This window comes from Schistocerca serialis, chromosome 9 (genome assembly GCF_023864345.2).
Source record: "Schistocerca serialis cubense isolate TAMUIC-IGC-003099 chromosome 9, iqSchSeri2.2, whole genome shotgun sequence".
Classification (NCBI taxonomy): Eukaryota; Metazoa; Arthropoda; class Insecta; order Orthoptera; family Acrididae; genus Schistocerca; species Schistocerca serialis.
The window spans coordinates 209,192,248-209,213,656 of record NC_064646.1 but is presented as its reverse complement, the minus strand read 5'-3'; the positions used below and the strand labels follow the sequence as shown (position 1 = coordinate 209,213,656).

Here is a 21,409-nt window from a genome sequence, read left to right as displayed (position 1 = left end):
GAAAACTTATTTCTCATTACAGAGGGCGGCCAATCGCTGAACGATCTTGCTGTACTGCCGTACCGGCATCACTATAGCATGAGCACATACAGCATTTTAATAGCTCGAGCGGAAACCAGACTTCCTCCTGAAACTTCTGTGGCCTGTAGTATTACCAGATCGTGCCGATGACTGGAGTTGGAATTTGTACCAGTGGCCAGATTTATTGACACCTTAAATACACTGTCTTTGACTTAGTATCTGTGGCGGATGGCTGGAGGTCGGCTTGAATATCTATGACTGTACATAATTTGGAGCTGTAATGGTTGTGAAGTGAGTAGGAAGCGATGGGAAAATGGATTCTCAACAGCCGGAAAATGCAGAAAACCAACGACCATAGGGTAAGATGACGCATAATGTTTTTTGGGACTGCCATGGTGTGATGCTAAATTATTATGCTCGTAAGGATTCAATCGTAAGTGGAGGATGTCACAGGAATCTTCAGAAGATCGTTATGAGAAACTGTGAAGACGTGGTGTCATGAGACACCGTCAGAAGAGGCGATTTTGCTCCACGATAATGCTTCTACTCATTCACTGTATGATTTCCCATTTTATCAGCATTTTTCCTCTTTCCTCACACTAAGAGGCATTTCTAGAACGACGACGATGTGATTTTCGGGGTGAAACATTTCCTGAACAGCCAAATTGCATGCATTTACCAGCAAGTCATATATCGTTTTGAAGGGTGAATAAATGGATGACAACTAACACCACTAACGCTACCTGACTGTTTCAAGGTGATGATTACATTTTGCTTCGGTGGTTAAGTATCTCGTTTTGCTTCACAGTCCGGATGTTAGGGTTAAAATTCGAACCTATCCGGCTACACAGTGTTTTCCGTATTACAGTTAACTGTCTGGTTACTCCCACTAACCGAGAGGAACGCTGGCTTGTCTATGGGGTAGAGGTGTCCAGCTGTGAGCACCAGCGGCTTCTGCGCGCGGCTGATGAGGATTCTCAAGGCGTGTTTGAAACGCTCACTCGCCTCCACCCAGGAGCAACCGTACGCCGCTGCTGATATCATCTCCGCCTGTGGACATATGTTATAGAGCTTTTATTCAAATTAGCTGTAAAAACAACCATAATGTAAATAAGAAAACAATTAAGTCTGAGGAGTAAAAAAAATTTGTAAAAACATATAAACGCGTAAGTAAAGTTTTAGTAATCGTCACTTTGACTTTTTTTGTATCGTTCTTGTCGATAGTGGCCGACATGGAAAGAAATTACATTAAAGTCTAGGTGAAATACTGTGTCACTGAGTAAGGGAAGCTGGCCGTTGTGGTCGAGCGGTTCTCGGTGCCTCAGTCTGGAACCGCGCGACTGCTACGGCATGGATGTGTGTGATGTCCTTAGCTTAGTTAGGTTTAAGTAGTCCTAAGTTCTAGAGGGCTGATGACTTCAGATGTTAAGTCCCATAGTGCTAAGAGCCATTTGAACCATTTTGAGTAAGGGATAATATTCTACTAATATTTGTCGAATTTAATTGACTTTTGCTCTAAAGTAGATGATCTTCGCAAGAATCCCCTTCAGAGTTCGTCAACCGGTATTTTCGTGGCTAGAAGATTCATAAGGCTTTTCTATTAATGTTGTACGTAATGAAGTTACCACTGCAAGACTGAACGTGCTAATGTGAGGAATAAAAAAAATAGAAAAAAGATGCGACTGAGTAAAATTAATTACTTACAAGTACCATGCAATTTCTGTTATTCTCCCTAACTTAACTACTTAGTTTCATGACAAAATTTTTGCTAAAAAGAGATATAATTTGCGTATTACCGCAGCGTCTATGTTCTCTTCAGATCTAAAGAAATGAGTGCAGTAAACTAAAATACGAGACGTTTTCAATAGGTAGGGAAATGTTAATGTTGGGAAGAACTTTATTCATACGTCTTCTTTAATAATGTCACGTAGAGGAAGGTGTAAGCAGATGAAGAACGAACACTAACTTCACCTAACGAAGGTTTATTCAGCACTTGCACATACAAGAGCGCAGAGCGAACTGCCTCCGGCCAGAACACATGCGGTATATATACAGCTGCAGAACATTCCTGTATAATGATTCTTACCATTAATGGATACTTCTAGAATGAACTCGAACCGAAGATTAAAATTTGGGTGAGTTTGTAACTGACGACCCTCTATACAATAATGTAGTATCATAACCACTACACTAGGGGGACTGCAGTACTCTGTTTTTTCTACAACTATGTTACCGTCTTGAAAATAGCCCCAATTAGATATACTGTTACACCAGCGCTTTTCCCGATTCCCAAAGCTCTTCTGTATCTCGATCATTTAGATAGTTACTAGCTCTCTCAGCGATCCATTTTTACTCTCACCTATGCTTGTAAACCGACGGCACTTACTTATATATACAAAGAATCATCCCATGGGGCCATGTATGCCGCATGTGAAGGCTAGGGCACCATTTCAGTACTGCTTCTGCTCGTCACCGAGCAACTAAGTGTAACAGCTGCATTATAGTGGTGCAAAAGCCATGAATTGTTTCACCGTCAATCCGGGCATATTTTCGGATTGCTTCACGCTAAATGCATTGGACTTTTAAGAACTACTCATTGATCGTTGTGCTTTGTAGGACGAACTTATGGTGCACCATATCGTTAAAACTGAAGAACGCAGTGAGGATAACCTAAACATCTGATCGCATTTTTTGTGCTTTCCGCCCATAATGTTTCCACATGAAAGACTGAGTGTTATATCCGTAGACTCCTGCTTCGTTACGTGTTTTGCTCGTTTCAGTAGTTCTGCACAGTTACTGATTTCGTCTAGCGACTCCTTGCATACGTCACTATTTGTCTTCGAAACTCAACAATTTTGGAACGTATTTTCATGCCGCACATCAGAAAAAAATTGTCTGACATGAGTCGGCTTGTGTGATAACATCCTCAGGGACTTCACGATCATCCATAATAATTTCTCTCACTTTTCTCACGCTTTCCTCTGTTGATTATACACCGGTCCTTCGGGAAGCTTATTTAACTCATAGCAGACTCAGCAAAGGAATGTTGGACGTTTCTAAAAAATTGCTTGCTGTATTCCGCTCTTACAACAAAATTAATACAAATTCTCGAGTATACTTTTATACTAAATAAATAATCGCCACAATATAACGTCTCCGACAGCTGAGAACAGGCAGATCTACGATAAGACTAACGCTACAGATACTTTGCTGACATGTTTAACAACACAACTATAAAATCTCGCGAATCGGTCTAACACAACGCACGAAAATGCAGAATTCCTGTTACTTTATGAAGACAGCTCGGACAAGTGTTCTTTCCTACAAATGATTTGTTTTATATGTTCATTTGAATACTCAGCTGTTATCACAGGGAGATATCTACTGTACTGCTTGTGTTGGAGTAAGAGAGCCCTGTCTGTGAGGGAAAGACGATGGAGTAGGCAGTTTGTGTGGTGCGCTGTGTGAAGCCACCAAGAGGTAGATTAATGTATGTATGTCTATACCGTTGAACCTGAAAACTAAAGTCTTCAGGTAAATACAGTAAAGATTTAAATAATTATGATTCGTGTTTTTGCCAGCGCGTTAGTGTAGATGACTTGGTTGGTAATTTATAATTGTTGGGTAGCCCCAGAATGCACGTAAACGATTTTGAGATAAAGACTGATTAGATATTTCATTTTTGTAATGCTTTTAAGATTTTTTGACAGGGCTATGTAACTTGATGCTTTAAATTTATGTTGGATTCATGAAATTAGATAATACTTGCTGTTTAAATCTCATTGTTTGGGAATCAATTGTGAGTAATGTAGCTTCAATTGTCAGATGTTTTTGAAAAGCCAAACATAACTAGCAATATAATTTTGCTAAAAAACTGAGTGCTAGTAATTAACCATAATCAGTACCGCCTCCCAGTTCAGATTATATATTTTTTTAAAAGAAACTGAATTTTCTTATATGTTCTCGTTTATCAGCCAAAAGAATTTCAAGCGCATTTTAACTATTATGACAGGCATTGCACACCGTTGAGCCTGTAGCTAGCATTCATATTTTTTATGAGAGTCCAAAATAAATCACGTTATTCCATTGCTGCTTTAGAGGTAAGACAATTTAATTAATTTGGTATGTGCACAAGGACCAAAGTTATCAGTTTTGAACAGGGTCAGGTGATGCAGTGCTTAAGGGGCTGAATGTATTTTGCAGGGACTTTATTTCGTTATTGGTATTGGGAGTTGCATTGCCCAATCGATTCGTGTAAAGTTTTTCTAACAGTAACACAGATTAAGCACACCTCTTCCAGTCGCAATACGCAACACGACAATTGGAATTCTGTACCAATTCCACAGTTCAGACATCATCCAACATAATAGTAAAGTTATTATATCATAGATTAAAGAGAATTACACACCTTACAGTTTCACTCAACTTGAATCCACCTCTCATATGAACAAAGCGGTGCAGAATGAAATACCCCCTAATTACTATTGTGCAGAGGTCCTTCTTCACATGTAAAGCGGTAAAACCTCCGCTATTTGTTTGACATCACTCTAGGAAGTACTCTATGTATCGGCGTGATCTCGGTGACCTGTAGTTAAGAACTTTTCCGGTCTCTGAAAACGAAGTGTTTCGTGTCGGCAATGTTGCGTAAAACATTCTGGGACTTCCTGTCATGCCAGTTGGAGCTTACGACAGTCACCTCCATCGTCTCCGTCAGGAGTCAACTGACTGTCTAAACTGATGCTGTGGTGGCCTTGTGTAGCCCATATACGGCTTGAGATTGGTCGGTAATTAGTAGTGCTGCTGCAGATGGTGTCAACGCCTGCGCTGGTGGCGCAACCGCTCTCGTAATAGCGTAAACATTGCGTATAATATCTCCGCCTCTTCCCTGTATTGAGCTCGTTTCCATGCACCACAAAGATTTTATCCGCTGTTGTGGCTGAAGTTCTTCTCAGACAATTTCTGTAGCCTAATTACTGAATCCCAGTTGGTGGGAGCTTTGGACAAAACTTTCCATTCGTCAAACAACATTTTGTGTTTGTGAGTATGTTCTCAGCAACTTCAGGTTTAGACATTTCTCGATTTTTAATATGCCATTGATGTTCTCCACAGCAGTTGGAAATGGTACCACGGAGTGACCGATTTAATTGCTTCCGTACTCAGAAGAGGTGTCATAAATCCCAGGAGTCCTGAGGACGAGACTGTTCTTAACAGGGCGCAGCATCTCCGTTGTCCTCTTAGAAGGTCAGAAAATGGGTCTCATATCTCGTTTTCCCCAGACTCTGCCGATTTTGCTGGATGTAGCATCGAAGAAAGAAAGTAATACGATCGGCGGTTCATCTCGTGAATGTTCAACATTTTCACGTTTTAATTATTTATTTGTAATTTCTGCTACCAGTCACTTTTATTTGTTCCATTTATCATCTAACATAATACAACGCGTTTAGAACATGTGCTGTTCATCATCAGACGTTTATACATACATACAAACAGAGAAATTTAGCTTAAAAATAAATTGTCTTAAACTAGATTAACATAGAACATTTTGTGGATTGTTCGTTTCTGTAGTGGCTGGGGTGGTATTTGAAGGGGGAGGGAGGGGGGCAGTGGATGGCCAGAAATCGATGTTGCTGTGATGTGATACATAACCAACAAGAAGAAAAACCGGCAGAAGACATCACTAACATCGGTTTCTGGCCATACACTGCCAATCTCTTCCCCCTCCCTCCGCCCCCCCCCAAATGCAAACACCACACCAGCCACTACAGTAACATGGACATAATGTTCAAGGTTAATTTAGTTTAAGAAAATTTATTTTTAAGTAATATCTCTCTTTATGTATGTATAAATACCTGATGACGAACACGGCATGTTCGAGACGCGTTGTATTACGCTAGATTAAACATAAACAAATGAAAGTGACTGGTAGCAGAAATTACAAATAAATGATTATCCCGCGCAGTCACGGTTCACAAACGTATCCACTATGCCCGAAAATAACTTTCACATTTCCTGCAATGTGCGTGGACTAGCGGTACTTGAATGGCCGAGGCGTCAAGGCGACTTATCGTTGTATTAAGATATCTAAAATTGACAGGATTCCTTCTTTCTCTGTCTCGACGTTGTACTGGATGTTTAGGTGTATATTATTATTTGCAGATAGTGCACTTAAGACGAATAGAGTTTTATTACTTCTTTTAATGTCAGTATTCTCCTGAGTAGCCTCTTCCCAGAGATGCAAATGGGAAACACTTTTATCTCTGGAATATTTTCCCCAGGAGGAGTCCATTATCACAAAAACATATGATTTTGTAGCATGGCCTCAGGAAATATAGTGATGTTATTGACTCTGTTTCCTTTCAGTACTGCCTCAGTACCAGTATAACAAAGCCTTGTCGGCTAATGTTGCAAACACCGTAATAGCTTGGATTACTTCTAAAGCAGTGTATAAATGCGGCGTTTTCAGTCTCTGAAGCAGTGTATTAGCACAGTCTTTGCAGTCAAAGCTCTAACCATATTTCGGCTTTGTTACTTCCGGCTGATCCCTCCCCCGTTTTCTTCTGGTCGTAACAGTGATATTACATCACGCTCAGTATCTGAGGGTACATTTCAGGTTAAATGTACTCTGGTGTGCAAAACGTAAGGACGAAAGTAACTTTCACATGTCGCATCCCTAGCTCGATGAAACTTGGACCACAGGTGGAGAAAACTGTTGTAGTATTGTTCAGTACAGTACAGTACAGAAAAATACTAAATGATGAGACGAACCGAAATGCCACTTTCATACAAAGACTATCATTACACTGAACTCACTGTGTTTCATAATGTTTCCTGGACAATACAGGAAGTTAGACATGGTTCTTAATAGAGTGTGTTTTCTGGGTTGCATTAGCTGTACGCACCTCTAGCCATATGAGAGTTCATCCAGCATTGTCGAACGTGATCGGTTAGGTAGTGTAAGTGTGGAGTTGTGGGGAAGCATAATGTTAAATGAACGTACTGACCTCAAAATCTTTGGACACGGTATACTCACTGGTCACTTTACTCCTTACCTATGTGCGTCTTTTCAGGTGCGCATCGGCCCTGACTTTATTTGTTATGGATGACAATGCGCAAACGAATCGACCACCGTAGGTGGACTAGCCTGCCCATTCCCGTGACTTAAATCCATCGAACACATGGTCGATGCATTAGGGACACCTACTGCAGTAGATCGACTTCATCGACATGAACTTACGACTGTTTACCAGCTGTGAACCCTACTGGAGGATTAATGAATTCCTGCACCACAATAACTCCTCACCAACTTCATGGCTACCATGACAGCACATTACGGAGCATCCACTGCCATCTGTGGTGATCACACACACTGTTATGAAGCGTGTGCCTACTTTTTTAATGTTCAAGGACCCATAATTAATCGCGATAACTTGTGTGTAATTACTGTCTTTGAATAAAAGTGTCATCTCTGTCAGTTACCTTTTATGCCGTACTGTAGCAATTCTTTCTATGGCTGGTCTAATTTCATCGTGATACGTTACTTGCAAGTGACACATCGTGCGAAAGTGACTTTCTTCCTTAAGTTTTTGACACCAACGTAGGTTCATAATCTCATATAGCCTAACAGATTCAGTTTCGAAAGGAGTGTCACTCTCACGATAATCGACGTTTTGCCAGCTTACACACACAACACGCACAGAGCAATACTCTTCATATGTGTATGCGTGTAAGCTGGCAAAATGTACACTATCGCAAAGAAGTTGTCACGCATACCACCAGGCAGAGGAATCACCACTGCCCTGACATATAGCTGCAGTTGCTGCGGAATGTAATGTTCCTGTAACATCTCAATCAAATTGGTCTGCAGTGCCACGAAAACGTTTTAATAGTACAATAAACAGATCAAATGAAAAAAGGTGACTAGTTGCATATTTTACCACACACTATGAGAGGATAGTCGATGCTATTCCTATAGAAGCTGTGAAGGCGGTGATAACTTGAAAACGATGGGAAGTGTAAGCAGTGGGGCGCATTGTCAGCAACTAAGCAGCTCTACTCGTGTTCTCACCTGTTCTGTCACTGTGTGAGCTGCCCAGCAATACAGGTAGACCTGGCCTCCTGGAATGGGGAGAAACGACATCGAGCTGAACGCTGCAGAAAGGTCCTTACTCTGGAATGGAAGTAAGCTTGTTATGTCGATAGTTGTCAGAAACTGGAAAGAAAAATATTGTAAATATTTTTAAAATCATTCAAAAACTTCTATTGAAAAGCAATAAATATCCAAGAACTTCTTGATTAATTTCTCTCAGCGAGTGTAATAATCTCAGAACAAAAATGTGACCGCTACGAAACCCAGAAATAAGATAGTGTCGAACTTCCTGACAGATTAAAACTGTATGCGTGACTGAGACCTGAAATCTGGACCTTTGTCTCTGCTGACAGAGCTACCTCATTGCTGTACATCCGCCAGTACCTGATCTCCTTCCTTCGAAACTTTTATATACTCTCCTATGAAACTTGCAAGACTAGCACACCTGGAATAAAAGATATAGTGGAGACATGGTTTAGCCACTGCCTCAGGGATGTTCGCTCTGCAGCTCAGTGTATGCGCTGACATGAAACTTTCTAGCGGATTTAAACTGTGTGCCGAACCGACACTAGAAGTCGGGACCTTTGCCTTTAGTGGAAGATTGCTCTACCGACTGAACAAAGGTCCCAAGTTCGAGTCTCGGTCCAACAAACAGTTTTAATTTTCCAGGAAGTTTAATATCAACGAACTCTCCTCTGCAGAGTGAAAATTACATTCAAAATATCATCATGATATCGATAGCCCAAGGACGTAATTGCAGATACACAATTAATTGCCCATATCAGTTCTCCTTAGATCGTCTAAAGCACAAACAATGTCCCAAAAATTTGGGGGTAAGCTAACACAGACGACAGAGGACAATAAACAGAGGTTTTTGAAATAGTAAACCTGTAATTGGGAATTAATTTTTCAAGTGGTAGTAGGTCATGAATGATCAATACTTGGGTGGAACGCATTTTTAAACTTCTTATATTTTTTGATAGACAGTACAACAACATTGGGATGTTACCTTGAAAAATAGTACGCAATAGTCTGCAATGAAACGAAGGTAGACATCAACATTGTTCGTAGATCATGAAACAACATTTCTCGTTGCAGAAATTTACAGTCATGTATTTTATGTATAATTCAACAATATGTAAGGTCCAGAAAACAGAGTGAATACGCCACTACCCTGGGAAAATGCGTAGGATATTTTAAGGTTACAACTACGGATATGAATCTGCAGCGCCTGGGTGGTGGCAACACAGCACAAACTAATCGGTGTTGCTGAAGATTTATTTTAAAAAAGGCCTAATTACAAAGGGACAGTTTTGTCGTAAATGGAGTCTGTATGTGAGCCCTAATGAAACTGCCGAGAAGAATTTTCGGAGAAAGCATGTGTGGCGATGTTTAAAAATACGGTCCACCGTCTTTGAACATGTATTTTTGCCAACATATCTAAGGTAGATAGAAGTCACCACCAGCTACACTGAAGAGCCAAAGAAACTAGTACAACTGCCAAATATCGTGTAGGGCCCCAGCATGTACGATGAAGTGCCGCAGCACTACGTGTCATGGACTCGACTAATGTCTGAAGTAGTACTGTAGGTAACTGATACCATGAATCCTGCAGGGCTGTCCGTAAATCCGTAAGAGTACGAGGCGTTGGAGATCTCTTCTGAACAGGACTTTACAAGGCATCCGAGATGTGCTCAATAATGTTCGTACCTGGGGAGTTTGGTGGCCGGCGGAAGTGTTTAAACTCAGAATAGTGTTCCTGGAACCACTCTGTAGGAGTTATGGACATGTGGGGTGTCGCGTTGGCCTGCTGAAATTGCCTAAGTGCGTCGGAATGCACAACGGACATGAATAGATGCAGGTGATCAATAGGACGCTTACGTACGTGTCACCTGTCATTGTCGTATCTAGACGTATCAGGGTTCCTATATCACTCCAACTGCACACGCCCCACACCATTACAGAGCCTCCACCAGCTTGAACAGGAATTCGACTACATGGACGACAATTCGCGCCCCCTTCGTGCACATCTTGTGAATGACTTCCTTTAGGATAAGGCCACCGCTCGACTAGAATGGCCAGCCTGTCCTCTAGACATGAAGCCTATCGAACATGTCTGGGATACATTGAAAAGGGCTGTTTATGGACAACGTGACAGGTCAACAACTCTGACGTATTAACCACGAATCGCCGTTTAGGAGTAGGACAATTTGGACCGACAGTGCGTTGATGAACTTGTGGATAGTATGCCCCAACGAATACAGGCATGCATCAGTGCAAGAGAACGTGCTACTAGGTATTATGGGTACCGGTGTGTACAGAAATCTGTAGCACCACCTCTGAAGGTCTCGCTTTATGGTGGTACAACGTGCAATGTGTGGTTTTCATGAGCAATAAAAAGGGCGGAAATGATGTATATATTTATCTGTGTTCCAATTTTCTGCACAGGTGCCGGAACTCTCGGAATCCGAGGTGATGCATAACTTTTTTTAATGGTTCAAATGGCTCTGAGCGCTATGGGACTTAACATCTGAGGTTATCAGTCACCTAGAACTTAGAACTACTTAAACCTAACTATCCTAGAGCCATCACACACATCCATGTCCGACGCAGGATTCGAACCTGCGGTCGTTGCGGTCGCGCGGTTCCAGACTGAGGCGCCTAGAACCGCTCGGTCTCACCGGCAGTTTTTTTTAAATATGTATGAATAAAATTATCCCAGGGATATGGACACATCGACCTGTACATACGGCTCAGTGTGCAGAATGCCAGCTTGCGAGACAGGGAGGTGAGCCAGATCCGAATAAAATTCGTGCGGCGTAGCTGTGGTAGAAGGACCCAGACGTGACGCATTGTTAGTGAGACATCAGGAACGAGCGGAACCGTTTAAGTGCCCATGGAAACAAGTTTAAACCTCTACGATAGACAAGTAAAATTTGAAGTCAACGTTACCAGAGGCATTACTAAAATCTGAGAAGCATATTGCAGTCACCTCTTGTTCGTCCACTGCTGACTTTAGATCCTCTCTTGTTTCATTAAAGTACATGTAGCGCTACGAGATTTGCGGAAGCCTGATTGATATACGTCGAGTAGATTGTTTGTGGTGAAGTATTTGTTAAAATGGCCATGGACTATTATTCTATTAAGGGATGAAATACTATTTGTCTTTATGTGTTAAAAGATTCCACGGCAGATTACTACCATTAATATTGAGCTGTTGCGTATGTTGATTCGATACATGTGGCACACTTTTATTCATTAATTTCCAGAAAAAACTAACATGTATTAAGAAGATAGTATATTCTCCTGAGTGAGGGTCTGTAGTGACTTGGCGTGTCAGAGCTGAATGGAAGACTCAACCTTGGACATATAAAGTCCAGTTGAGAATATGCGGATGTACAAGTGTTTCTATTGACGATGGCACGTAGTGACCTAAATCCGGGTAATGCAATAAACATCATTTGCGTCTGATTGGAGTAGCCTTTACTACTTGTCAGTAACGGATAACTTCCTTGTGGTGGAACAGGAAATCTGATTTTGATTCATGCCATTGTTATGCAGGTCATTCTTGTTTCACTTTGCCGTAGCATGTAAACAGAAAATCTGTTTTTGCTTCATGGCATTGTTGCGCAAGTCCGACTAACATCGCATTGCCATAACATGTAGCATATCCCCATTTCATCTTCAAACATGTGGCGATATCTGTGTAGTTATTGTGCATAGAAGGATATACATCATTGTGGCAACCAAAAGACGGCAGTCTGTGCTACATAGCACAGTCCTTCACTCATATTCGTCAAAATCTGACTTACAAGATTATGCCATAAGCCTCTTCAAATGTCAGCAGGGAAAGTACAGCTCTAAAAAGTCAACTCTAGACGTAATAACAAATCTTATCATTTTATGCTGTTCTGTATTTAAGGCGGTATCATGACGGAATAACGAAATTCCCGCAGGAAACCACGAGCCAGGATCTGGGGTATGTGACGTCTAGTCAACCAGGTTTAGAATTACTAGCTTTACTAGAATCTATCATCATTATACGAATCGCTCAATTTCGTGCCAGTGACCTTACACACCGTGAACATTAGATGCATTATTAAATACTTACAACTCAAGTGCAACAAACACCACGAAATATTCAGAAACTGAAGTTTGTCACTTACATATGTGGCTTGAAATAATGACGAACACGCAACGAGGACGCTGCAGACAAACTGCGTCATTGCGATGGGGCTCATGGTGTTTTCCAAATGGGTGACGAACCTGGAAGGGAAATAAATTTCTCGTCAACTGTCGATGTTTGTAGCAATGGGGTCTGTTACTATTCCTATTTCTGAAAATTCCTCTTCTGGAAACTACCATCTACAGCTAAAATACGTTACATTAGCACCAAGTGCCTGTAACTTCATAAAAGTAAAACACCTGCTGATATCTTGAATTATATACACTGCCAACAAAACCTTGCGCAAGTGATAACCAAAAATCATTCTCAGATACGGTTAGGAAAGATATAAAACAAATTTCCGAAAACTGAAAAGCAAACAGATTAAGATATTCAATGAACAAAACTGGATGACGTAATATTTATGGTAGCGTATTGAAATACTGTATACAGCCGTGGTATAGGGGTAGCGTCTTCGGTTGGTAATCAAATAGGCATCGTGCTGGCTCAAAACCCACCACCGCTTAAAATTTGACTAATAATCAGCATTGGCGGCCGAAGACAACTGGCGTAAGAAGTCACCCTCATTCTGACAATGGCCTTGTCAAAGAGGAGGAGGAGCAAACAGAGGTTCAGGGCACTAACTTGTCCTTGGAATGTTGAACTGCCCCTAAAGGCGAAAGAATCAGCGAAGATCAAATGCATGAGGCTGCAAAAGATAATCTAAACCACAGCACTGATGACACACAATGTGTACCTACAGGATATGTAACCTGTGATTGAAAAAGTATCATGATAATCTCTCCATTGCAAAATATTTCCGAATAGTCCCCCATTCGGATCTCCAGGAGGGGAAAGAGACAACAATTTCTGGTCTGATACGCATAGGGTAATATCAACAGCGTCAAAAAAAAAATTATAATGTTAGGAGGATTCGCTATGATTAGGAAGGTAAGGCAGAGAGTGAGTTACTGTGAACAGTTCTGTGATGGAGTGGTTCTGATCAGAGCGACAGCAACTCAACACCGACAACGATAGTACAGATATATATGCCGACGTCACAAGCAGAAGATGAAGAGAAAGTATATGAAGATATTGAGAAGGTAATGTAGAATGTAAAACGACTTGAAGATACAATAGTCATTGGGGACTGGAATGCAATTGTAGGAGAAGGTGTAGAAGAACAGGTTACAAGAGAATATCAGCTAGGAGCAAAGAATGAAAGAGGAGAAAGGTTACCTGAGTTCTGTAGTAGCGAATACTCTGTTCAATAATCACAAGAGGAAGAGGTATACTTCGAAAAGGCCTTGTGATACAGGAAGACTTCAGTTACCTTAAATCATGGTTAGGTAGAGATTCCAAAATCAGACACTGTATTGTAATGCTTACCCAGGAGCAGATATAGACTCAGATTACAATGTAGTAGTGAGGAACAGTAGGTTGAAGTTTAAGAGCTTAGTCAGGAAGAATCAGTATTCGAAGTCGTGGGACACAGAAATACTAAGGAATGACGAAACATGCTTGAAGTTCTCTAAGCCTGTAGATACAGCAATTTAGAATAGCAAAGTACGCATATAGTTTAAGAGGAATGGAAGTCTCTAAAAAGGGCAATCACGGAAGTTGAAATGAAAAGCATAGGTACAAAGATGGTAGCTGCGAGAAACCACTGGTAACAGAATAAAAACATCGGTTGATCGATTAAAGGAGGAAATACAAAAATGTTTCGGGAAATTTAACGAAACAGAAATACAAGTGGCTGAAGAATGAAATAAACAAGAAGTACATGGAAGCTAAGACGAAATGGCTACATGAAAACTGTGCATAAATTTAAAAAGAAATGGTTGTCTTAAGGACTGACTAAGCATGCAGGAAAGTCAAAACGACCTTCGATGACAAAAAAAGCAGGGCTGGTAACATTAAGAGTGCAACTGAAATTCCAGTGTTAAATGCAGGGAAGAAACGGATAGGTGGATAGAGTACATTGAAGGTCTCTTTGAAAGGGAAGATTTGTCTGATGTGATAGAAGATGAAACAGGAGTCGACTTAGAAGAGAGACGGGAGCCAGTGTTACAGTCAGAATTTAAGGGAGCTTTGGAGGACTTAAGATCAAATAAGGCAGAAGAAATAGATAGCATTCAATCAGAATTTCTAAAATCATTGGTGAAAGTGGCAACAAAACAACTGTTCACGTTGGTGTGTAGAATGTATGAGTCTGGTGACATACCATCTGATTTTCGGAGAAATATCGTCGACATAAGAGCTGACGTTTGTGAGGACTATCGCACAATCGGATTAACAGCTGATGCGTCCAAGGTTTTGACAAGAATAATAATCAAATGAATGAAAAAGAAAACTGAGGATGTGGTACATGAGGATCAGTTCGGCTTCAAGAAAGGTAAAGTCACCAGAAAGGCAATTCTTACGTTTCGGTTGATAATGGAAGGTATACTACAGAAAAATCGACAGTTTAAAAGAATTTTTAGACTTGGAAAAAGCGTTCTAGAATGTAAAAAGATGCAAGATGTTCGAAATCGTGAGAAAGATAGGGGTAAGCTACAGGCAGAGATGGGTAATATACACTATGTACAAGAGCCCAGAGGGAATAATAAGAGTGGACGACCAAGAGCGAAGTCCTCGGATTAAAAATGGCATACGACAGGGCTTTTGTCTTTCGTCCCTACTGTTCAATCTGAACATCGAAGAAGCAGTGATAGAAATAAAAGAAAGTTTCAGGAATGGAATTAAAATTCAAGAGTGCAAGAATATCAATGATAGTATTCCTTGGTGGCATTGCTATCCCGAGTGAAAGTGAAGAGAAATTACATGATCTTCTGGCTGGAAGCAACAATCTAATGAGTACAGAACATGTATTGAGAGTAAATCGAAGAAAGATGAAACTTACGATAAGTAGCAGAAATGAGAACAGCGAGGAATGATGGTCACGAAGTAGTTGGAGTTAAGGAACTGTACCATCTAGGCAGAATATTGCCAATGACGGACGGATCAAGAAGGACATAAAAAGCAGTTTAGCACTGGTGAGATATGGACCAATTTGTCCTCTCAATCTCATATGTGTTGAAGTTATAGGCAGCGCTGCACGTGGTTACCATGCGTCCTGAAGCGTATTTCAGCCATTCTTCACAATGAATCACGTGTGCAAACTGCGCGACTCCTACCGTCGCCCGTTGGTGCGAATGATCCAGAATCTACAACTCACTGGAACAACCGGCTGAGATTATTACAGATGGAAGGGCTTGTGGGTGTCTTGCGTCATGCGGTGGACTACTGACGGTTACTGCCATCTGCAGATCACCACATCTGCCTTTCCCTCGTAGTAGTAGGCCTTCGTTGCGTTGTTTACAGCAGAGTTTTTTCACACTAATCGGAATCCCTAATCGTGTGCTACTAACGTAGTGCATGAGCAGCGCAACCTCAGTTGCCTGACTGAGCAGATCGCTGTACTGCTACGACTGATGTCATCACCACCAATAGTGTCGTGGAAATTACGGCCACTCGGACATTGGCGATGAACTGCAACAGTAAGACGGTCTACGCCACATAATTTTACTGCACATTGCTCGTCATTAGTAAACGTGCTCATATCTCAAATGGTATTGGTTACCGCGCATAAAATACATGAATTTCTCTTCTAGCCTTGACCGATCCTAGTTTATGCAGGAACATCTGACACTTTTTTAAGTGCTATATGTATTAAGTGCATACAATAACTGCAAGTAGTTCCTCTTTGATGATCCAGACGATCATCTCTAAAAGAGGGGCCCGACTTGTATAGGTTTCACTGCCGAGATCAGAAGAGCAAATGGGTCACCTTTTGTCCGACGGGGGCAATTTTGTTCCGTTATGTACTAGCATGGAATTTACAATAATCACTCTTTATCATAAAATGAAATAAAGCGTTGGTTTCGTCATACGCATGGTGTTTCAGAATTCATGTTACACACTCTAGGGACTATAGAGGTGACTTAGTGCAGGGAGTTTTATATAGGAACCCGTGTCCGAAGACGTCATCCAACGACGCTACAGAGTGTAAAAGTTGTAGGTGCCGGCCACTGTAAATGTACGTATGTATAGGGTGATTCCTGATGATGTTACAAACTTTCAAGGGTGATGGAGACCAGTAAATGTATCAATTTGAGGTAAGAGTCCTGTTGCGTAATCAAACGAGTCGAAAGCTATAAATGAAAATCGTTCTGATACCTCTGACAGTGGAATGCACGTACCTTTACTATTGTTGTAAAGACTATAGGGAATGCAACTTCCAGAAGTGGTAGTATCGACCAAGACAAGAAAAAACGTAAAGTAAACATGGCCTCCAGAATGTATATCTGTGGAGCTAGGAGCATTTGTTCATCTTCGGTAATGTGTAACACAGCTACTTTAATGAAGGGACGCACTTTAGAAAATATGTTTACTAGACATTTTTTCTCGTCTTGGTTCATACCACCACCACTGAAAGTTGGATACCCTACGATCTTAGCAACATAAGTACCAGTAAATGTATTCAACATAAGAGATATCAGAACGGTTCTCACTTCAAACTTTCTAGTCGTTCGTTTCCGGTACACGTAACTTCACATCAAACTGATATATTTATTCTGATTCACCATCCTTGAAAGTTTGTAACATAATCACAGAAGTACCTTGTAGATACATACATTTACAGGTGCCGGCACCTGCAACTTTGAATCACTGCCGCGTCGGTGGATGACGTTTCTGGACATGGGTTCCCAAGTGGAGCTTGATCTATTAAGTAGCCTCTACAGTATCTACAAGTGTGTAACATCAACATTGAAACACCCTGTATATATGCAAGCATGGACCAAATTATCAGATTCTCGTAGCTCCTGTTTTTATCAAATGAGGTCAGTGAGGGAAGCAGTGTCCCAGGTGCACAGGGCTGGTGGAGTTATCGACATGTAGGGCTAACAGTCGCCCACCATTGCAGACACTGAGTCTCACAGACTTTGTCGAAACTGTTCAGAAAGTATTACGGATTATGAAAAAAAAAAAAAAAAACAGCTCGGATAGCAGCACGCGTTAACAACAGCGCTTCCGGGATTCGGGGAGAAGCGCTAATACGAGCTTGAATCCGCCCGGCGGATTAACGACGAGGACCGGTATAATGGTCAACCTGGATGTGGTTTTTAGGCGGTTTCTCACATCCGACGAGGTGAATACTGGGCTGATAGGCAAGTATTGCCTCCAGTACACGATTCCTAAACATTTCGAAAACGTCCTCACATTTTGACATGTGATAACATTTGACGAAGACCCGATGGGTACATGAATAACATGGCGAGCCCGTGAAGATATGGCACATGCTAGGAAAAAAATAAGGCAACCTATGTTAGCAACTAAAACTCGTCACATTAAGAACTTAGAGGCTTTAGAAATCTGAATTCCACCAAATTTCGCAACGTACACTACAAGAGTGGGTCGAACAGTAAAAAATCGCAGCACACTGTTTTTCAAGGACTAGTGTATCATGAGCTACACGGTGGGAGGTAGAAAACTAACACTGAGTTTTTGGGCAATAGAGAATGAACTCACCGTCGTATGTGAATGGGCTGAACATTACAACAAGCATGAAAATTTTGTAGAAATGCGCTGAAAAGTAGTAGGGAAAACTACTGTAAAGGCGCGTTGCCTGAGATTAAAATTAATCGAATGAATATTAAACGGAATTGAATAAAGCAGTGTTGTGTGAGCTAGATTATCACTAAACTTAATTCAGATAACATTTTGACAATCCAAATGTGTTGCTTGGTGGCTTACATTGTTTGGTGTGAGGGTATATCAACTAGTGAATTTTTGGTCAACTTTGTTGATACTGTAAAGCAAACAGTCTATGTCGGCAATATTGCGCCGCAACTTCTTAATAACAAAATTTAAACCAGAATGTAAGGGAACATGGTAATAAAAACTTGCGACAACCTGTAATGCATAATAAGTCGTTCAGCAACGTTGAATTAGTACGAGTGTATTCTATACGAGTGTATTCTACAAATGCTCAAAAATACACAGAGTCTTCTCCGGTTATCTTCTATTCCCAATGCTGCACAACCACGCACCGTATTTTACGGGCTATAAGACGCGTTTTTTTCTTCGAAAACTTGGCTCCAAATTTACGTGCCTCTCATACTCGAAAACAATACAAAAATGTCCAGCGTTTGATTTAAAATTCCCTCTATTCAAAAAAATGACCATATGTTCCATGGCGCGGGGAACCTATCTCTATCTAGCAACAGTGGATTCAACTGGCAGTGCACCGATGCGACGAACATGAGTTGCGATGTTTGACGAACTTGAATTGTGGGGATTCACAAGGTTACTATCACTTTCTCCCTCGCACCCTGCCCTCATAAACTAAGGTCACTGTCTAGCCAATGATGTGTCACTGCTATCCACTTCGCCAGCAAAAGCAGATTAGAAAGTGATTTGTGCTATATGAAACAGAGTTAGTAGCTAGTTACATAATGGAAAAAATGTAGGGTATTCAAATGATGCAGGCTTTAAACTGAAAGTAGTAGCATAATGTAGAAGAACATGGAAACAGAGCAGCTGAGCGGCATTTCGACCCTCTAACAATAGAAAAAAATGATTCCCCACTGGCGGAAGAATTGAAATAAGTGAGGAAGACTAAACGAGCAAATAGAGGACTCGATGAAAAATAGCCTAAACTAGAAAATGACATATTGGAATGCATTCAAGAATATCGTCAAAATGGTGCTGGAATTAATACAAAAATGATTCAAATACACGCTCGTAAGCTACCGTTACAGTAGAACTTAACAGACTTTAAGGATGGAGTTGGTTGGTGCTACGTGTTTATAAAGAGTCACGGACTTAGCATACGAACCAAAGACAAAATACGTTAGAAAATACCACAAGAGTACGAAGAGAAAATAATATATTTCCATCGCTTTATTAATCAATATCAAAAGGAAACCAGTGTGGAAGAAAGACAAATAGCGAATATGGACGAAACTCCTCAGACATTTGATGTGACGAGTAACGGAAACGTTTGCATGAAAGGTGCTGAAACTCTAACCACAAAAATAAGTGTACGCGAAAAAATACACTACACTGTTGTTCTTTCATGTTGTGCTGACTTTGCTAAACTTCATCCAATGTTTATTTTCAAGCACAAAACAGTGTTAAAACCTTCTGAAATACCGCCAGGTGGTGTTGTTCACCTGTATAACAAGGGTTGCATACCAATGAAATTACGGATTATCAGAGAGTGGGAAAAAAGGAAAGGTGCTTTATTGAAGAAGAGTTCACTTCTTGTGCTAGATCAGTTTAGTTGTTGTTGTTGTGGTCTTCAGTCCTGAGACTGGTTTGATGCAGCTCTCCATGCTACTCTATCATGTGCTAGCTTCATCATCTCCCAGTACCTACTGCAACCTACATCCTTCTGAAACTGCTTAGTGTATTCATCTCTTGGTCTCCCTCTACGACTTTTACCCTCCACGCTGCCCTCCAATACTAAATTGGTGATCCCTCGATGCCTCAGAACATGTCCTACCAACCGACCCCTTCGTCTAGTCAAGTTATGCCACAAGCTCCTCTTCTCCCCAATTCTATTCAATACCTCCTCATTAATTATGTGATCTACCCATCTAATCTTCAGCATTCTTCTGTAGCACCACATTTCGAAAGCTTCTATTCTCTTCTTGTCTAAACTATTTATCGTCCACATTTCACTTCCATACATGGCTACACTGCATACAAATAGTTTCAGAAACGACTTCCTGACATTTAAATCTATACTCGATGTTAACAAATTTTTCTTCTTCAGAAACACTTTCCTTGCCATTGCCAATCTACATTTTATATCCTCTCTACTTCGACCATCATCAGTTATTTTGCTCCACAAATTGCGAAACTCCTTTACTACTGTAAGTCTCTCATTTCCTAATCTAATTCCCTCAGCATCACCCGACTTAATTCGACTACATTCCATTATCCTCGTTTTGCTTTTGTTGATGTTCATCTTATACCCTCCTTTCAAGACACTGTCCATTTCGTTCAACTGCTCTTCCAAGTCCTTTGCTGTCTCTGACCGAATTACAATGTCATCGGCAAACCTCTAAGTTTTTATTTCTTCTCCATAAGTTTAGTAGTCACTTGAATAGTTCTGTGAAAGAGAAACTGAGACAGGAAAATACAGTTTGCTGCCATTACTGGAGAACTTATTTCATAATTGCAGCTTCTTGATGTATCGATAAATAAACTGTTTATGGTTTATATGAAAGAGGAGTGGAGAAAATGTATGAAATCCAGCATGTATTCACGCCGAAGGGAGCTCTAAAACGACCTACAATCAAACAAAAGTGTCAGTGGATAAGGCAGTCGTGGTGTAGAGTAAGAGAGGACATTATTCTTACATCTTTACAAAAGTGTGACATAAGTAACGCTATCGATGGCCGTGAAGACCGTCTTATATTAAAACAGACAACTATGACGACGAAGAGGAAGAAGAAGAAAGTTCAGATGACAGTTTTTAGGGATTTTAAAGGCAATTTCGGTTTTACAATCTAAGAGTTTTTTTAGTGTGGCTTTGCAGTCTAATAATAAAAATAGTAAAAATGTTGTTTAAAAAAATTGCTTCAAAATTAAGGTGCTGCTTATAGTCTGTAGCGTGTTGTAATCCGTACAATAAGGTACACATTATCCTAAACAGTATTATTATTTTCGGTTCATAGCTGATAAACGATGCAAAATTTTGCAAGATGTCCGTTATGCAGATGGAGAGAAATTCTGCTCTTTCGCTGCTACTATTAAAACCTATAAATCGAATAAGAAAATACAGAAATAAAATAAAGGTTGAAAAGTAGGATTAAAAACTGAGGATCAAAGGATACTAATGATAAGATTCACTGCTGGCCCTCCTGTCATCACTGATGTTTGTTTCGTGGGGCGCTCAACTGCGCGGGCGTCAGCACCAAGAGAAATTCCCAATCTGTTGACGGTCCAATCTAGCCACTTTTACGAATGATGATGACAACACGAGCACCCAGTCCCCTGGCTGAGAAACTCCCTAACCTGGCAAGGAATCGAACCTGGGACCCCATGATCCAAAGGTAGCAACGATAGCCACTTGACCACGAGCT

General features: G+C 40.8%; 1 protein-coding gene across 1 annotated transcript in view; it reads right to left on the bottom strand.

Moving 5' to 3' along the window:
* Nucleotides 1-21,409, bottom strand: part of LOC126418502 (odorant receptor Or2-like) — a 37,123-nt gene that overhangs the window by 13,592 nt on the left and 2,122 nt on the right. Inside the window, exons 2-4 of the mRNA XM_050085290.1 lie at nt 12,274-12,373; nt 8,087-8,188; nt 916-1,071 (exon numbers count right to left, since the gene is read on the bottom strand). Of these exons, the coding sequence (XP_049941247.1) occupies nt 916-1,071; nt 8,087-8,188; nt 12,274-12,373 (358 nt within the window). The remainder of the gene's footprint in view (nt 1-915; nt 1,072-8,086; nt 8,189-12,273; nt 12,374-21,409) is intronic.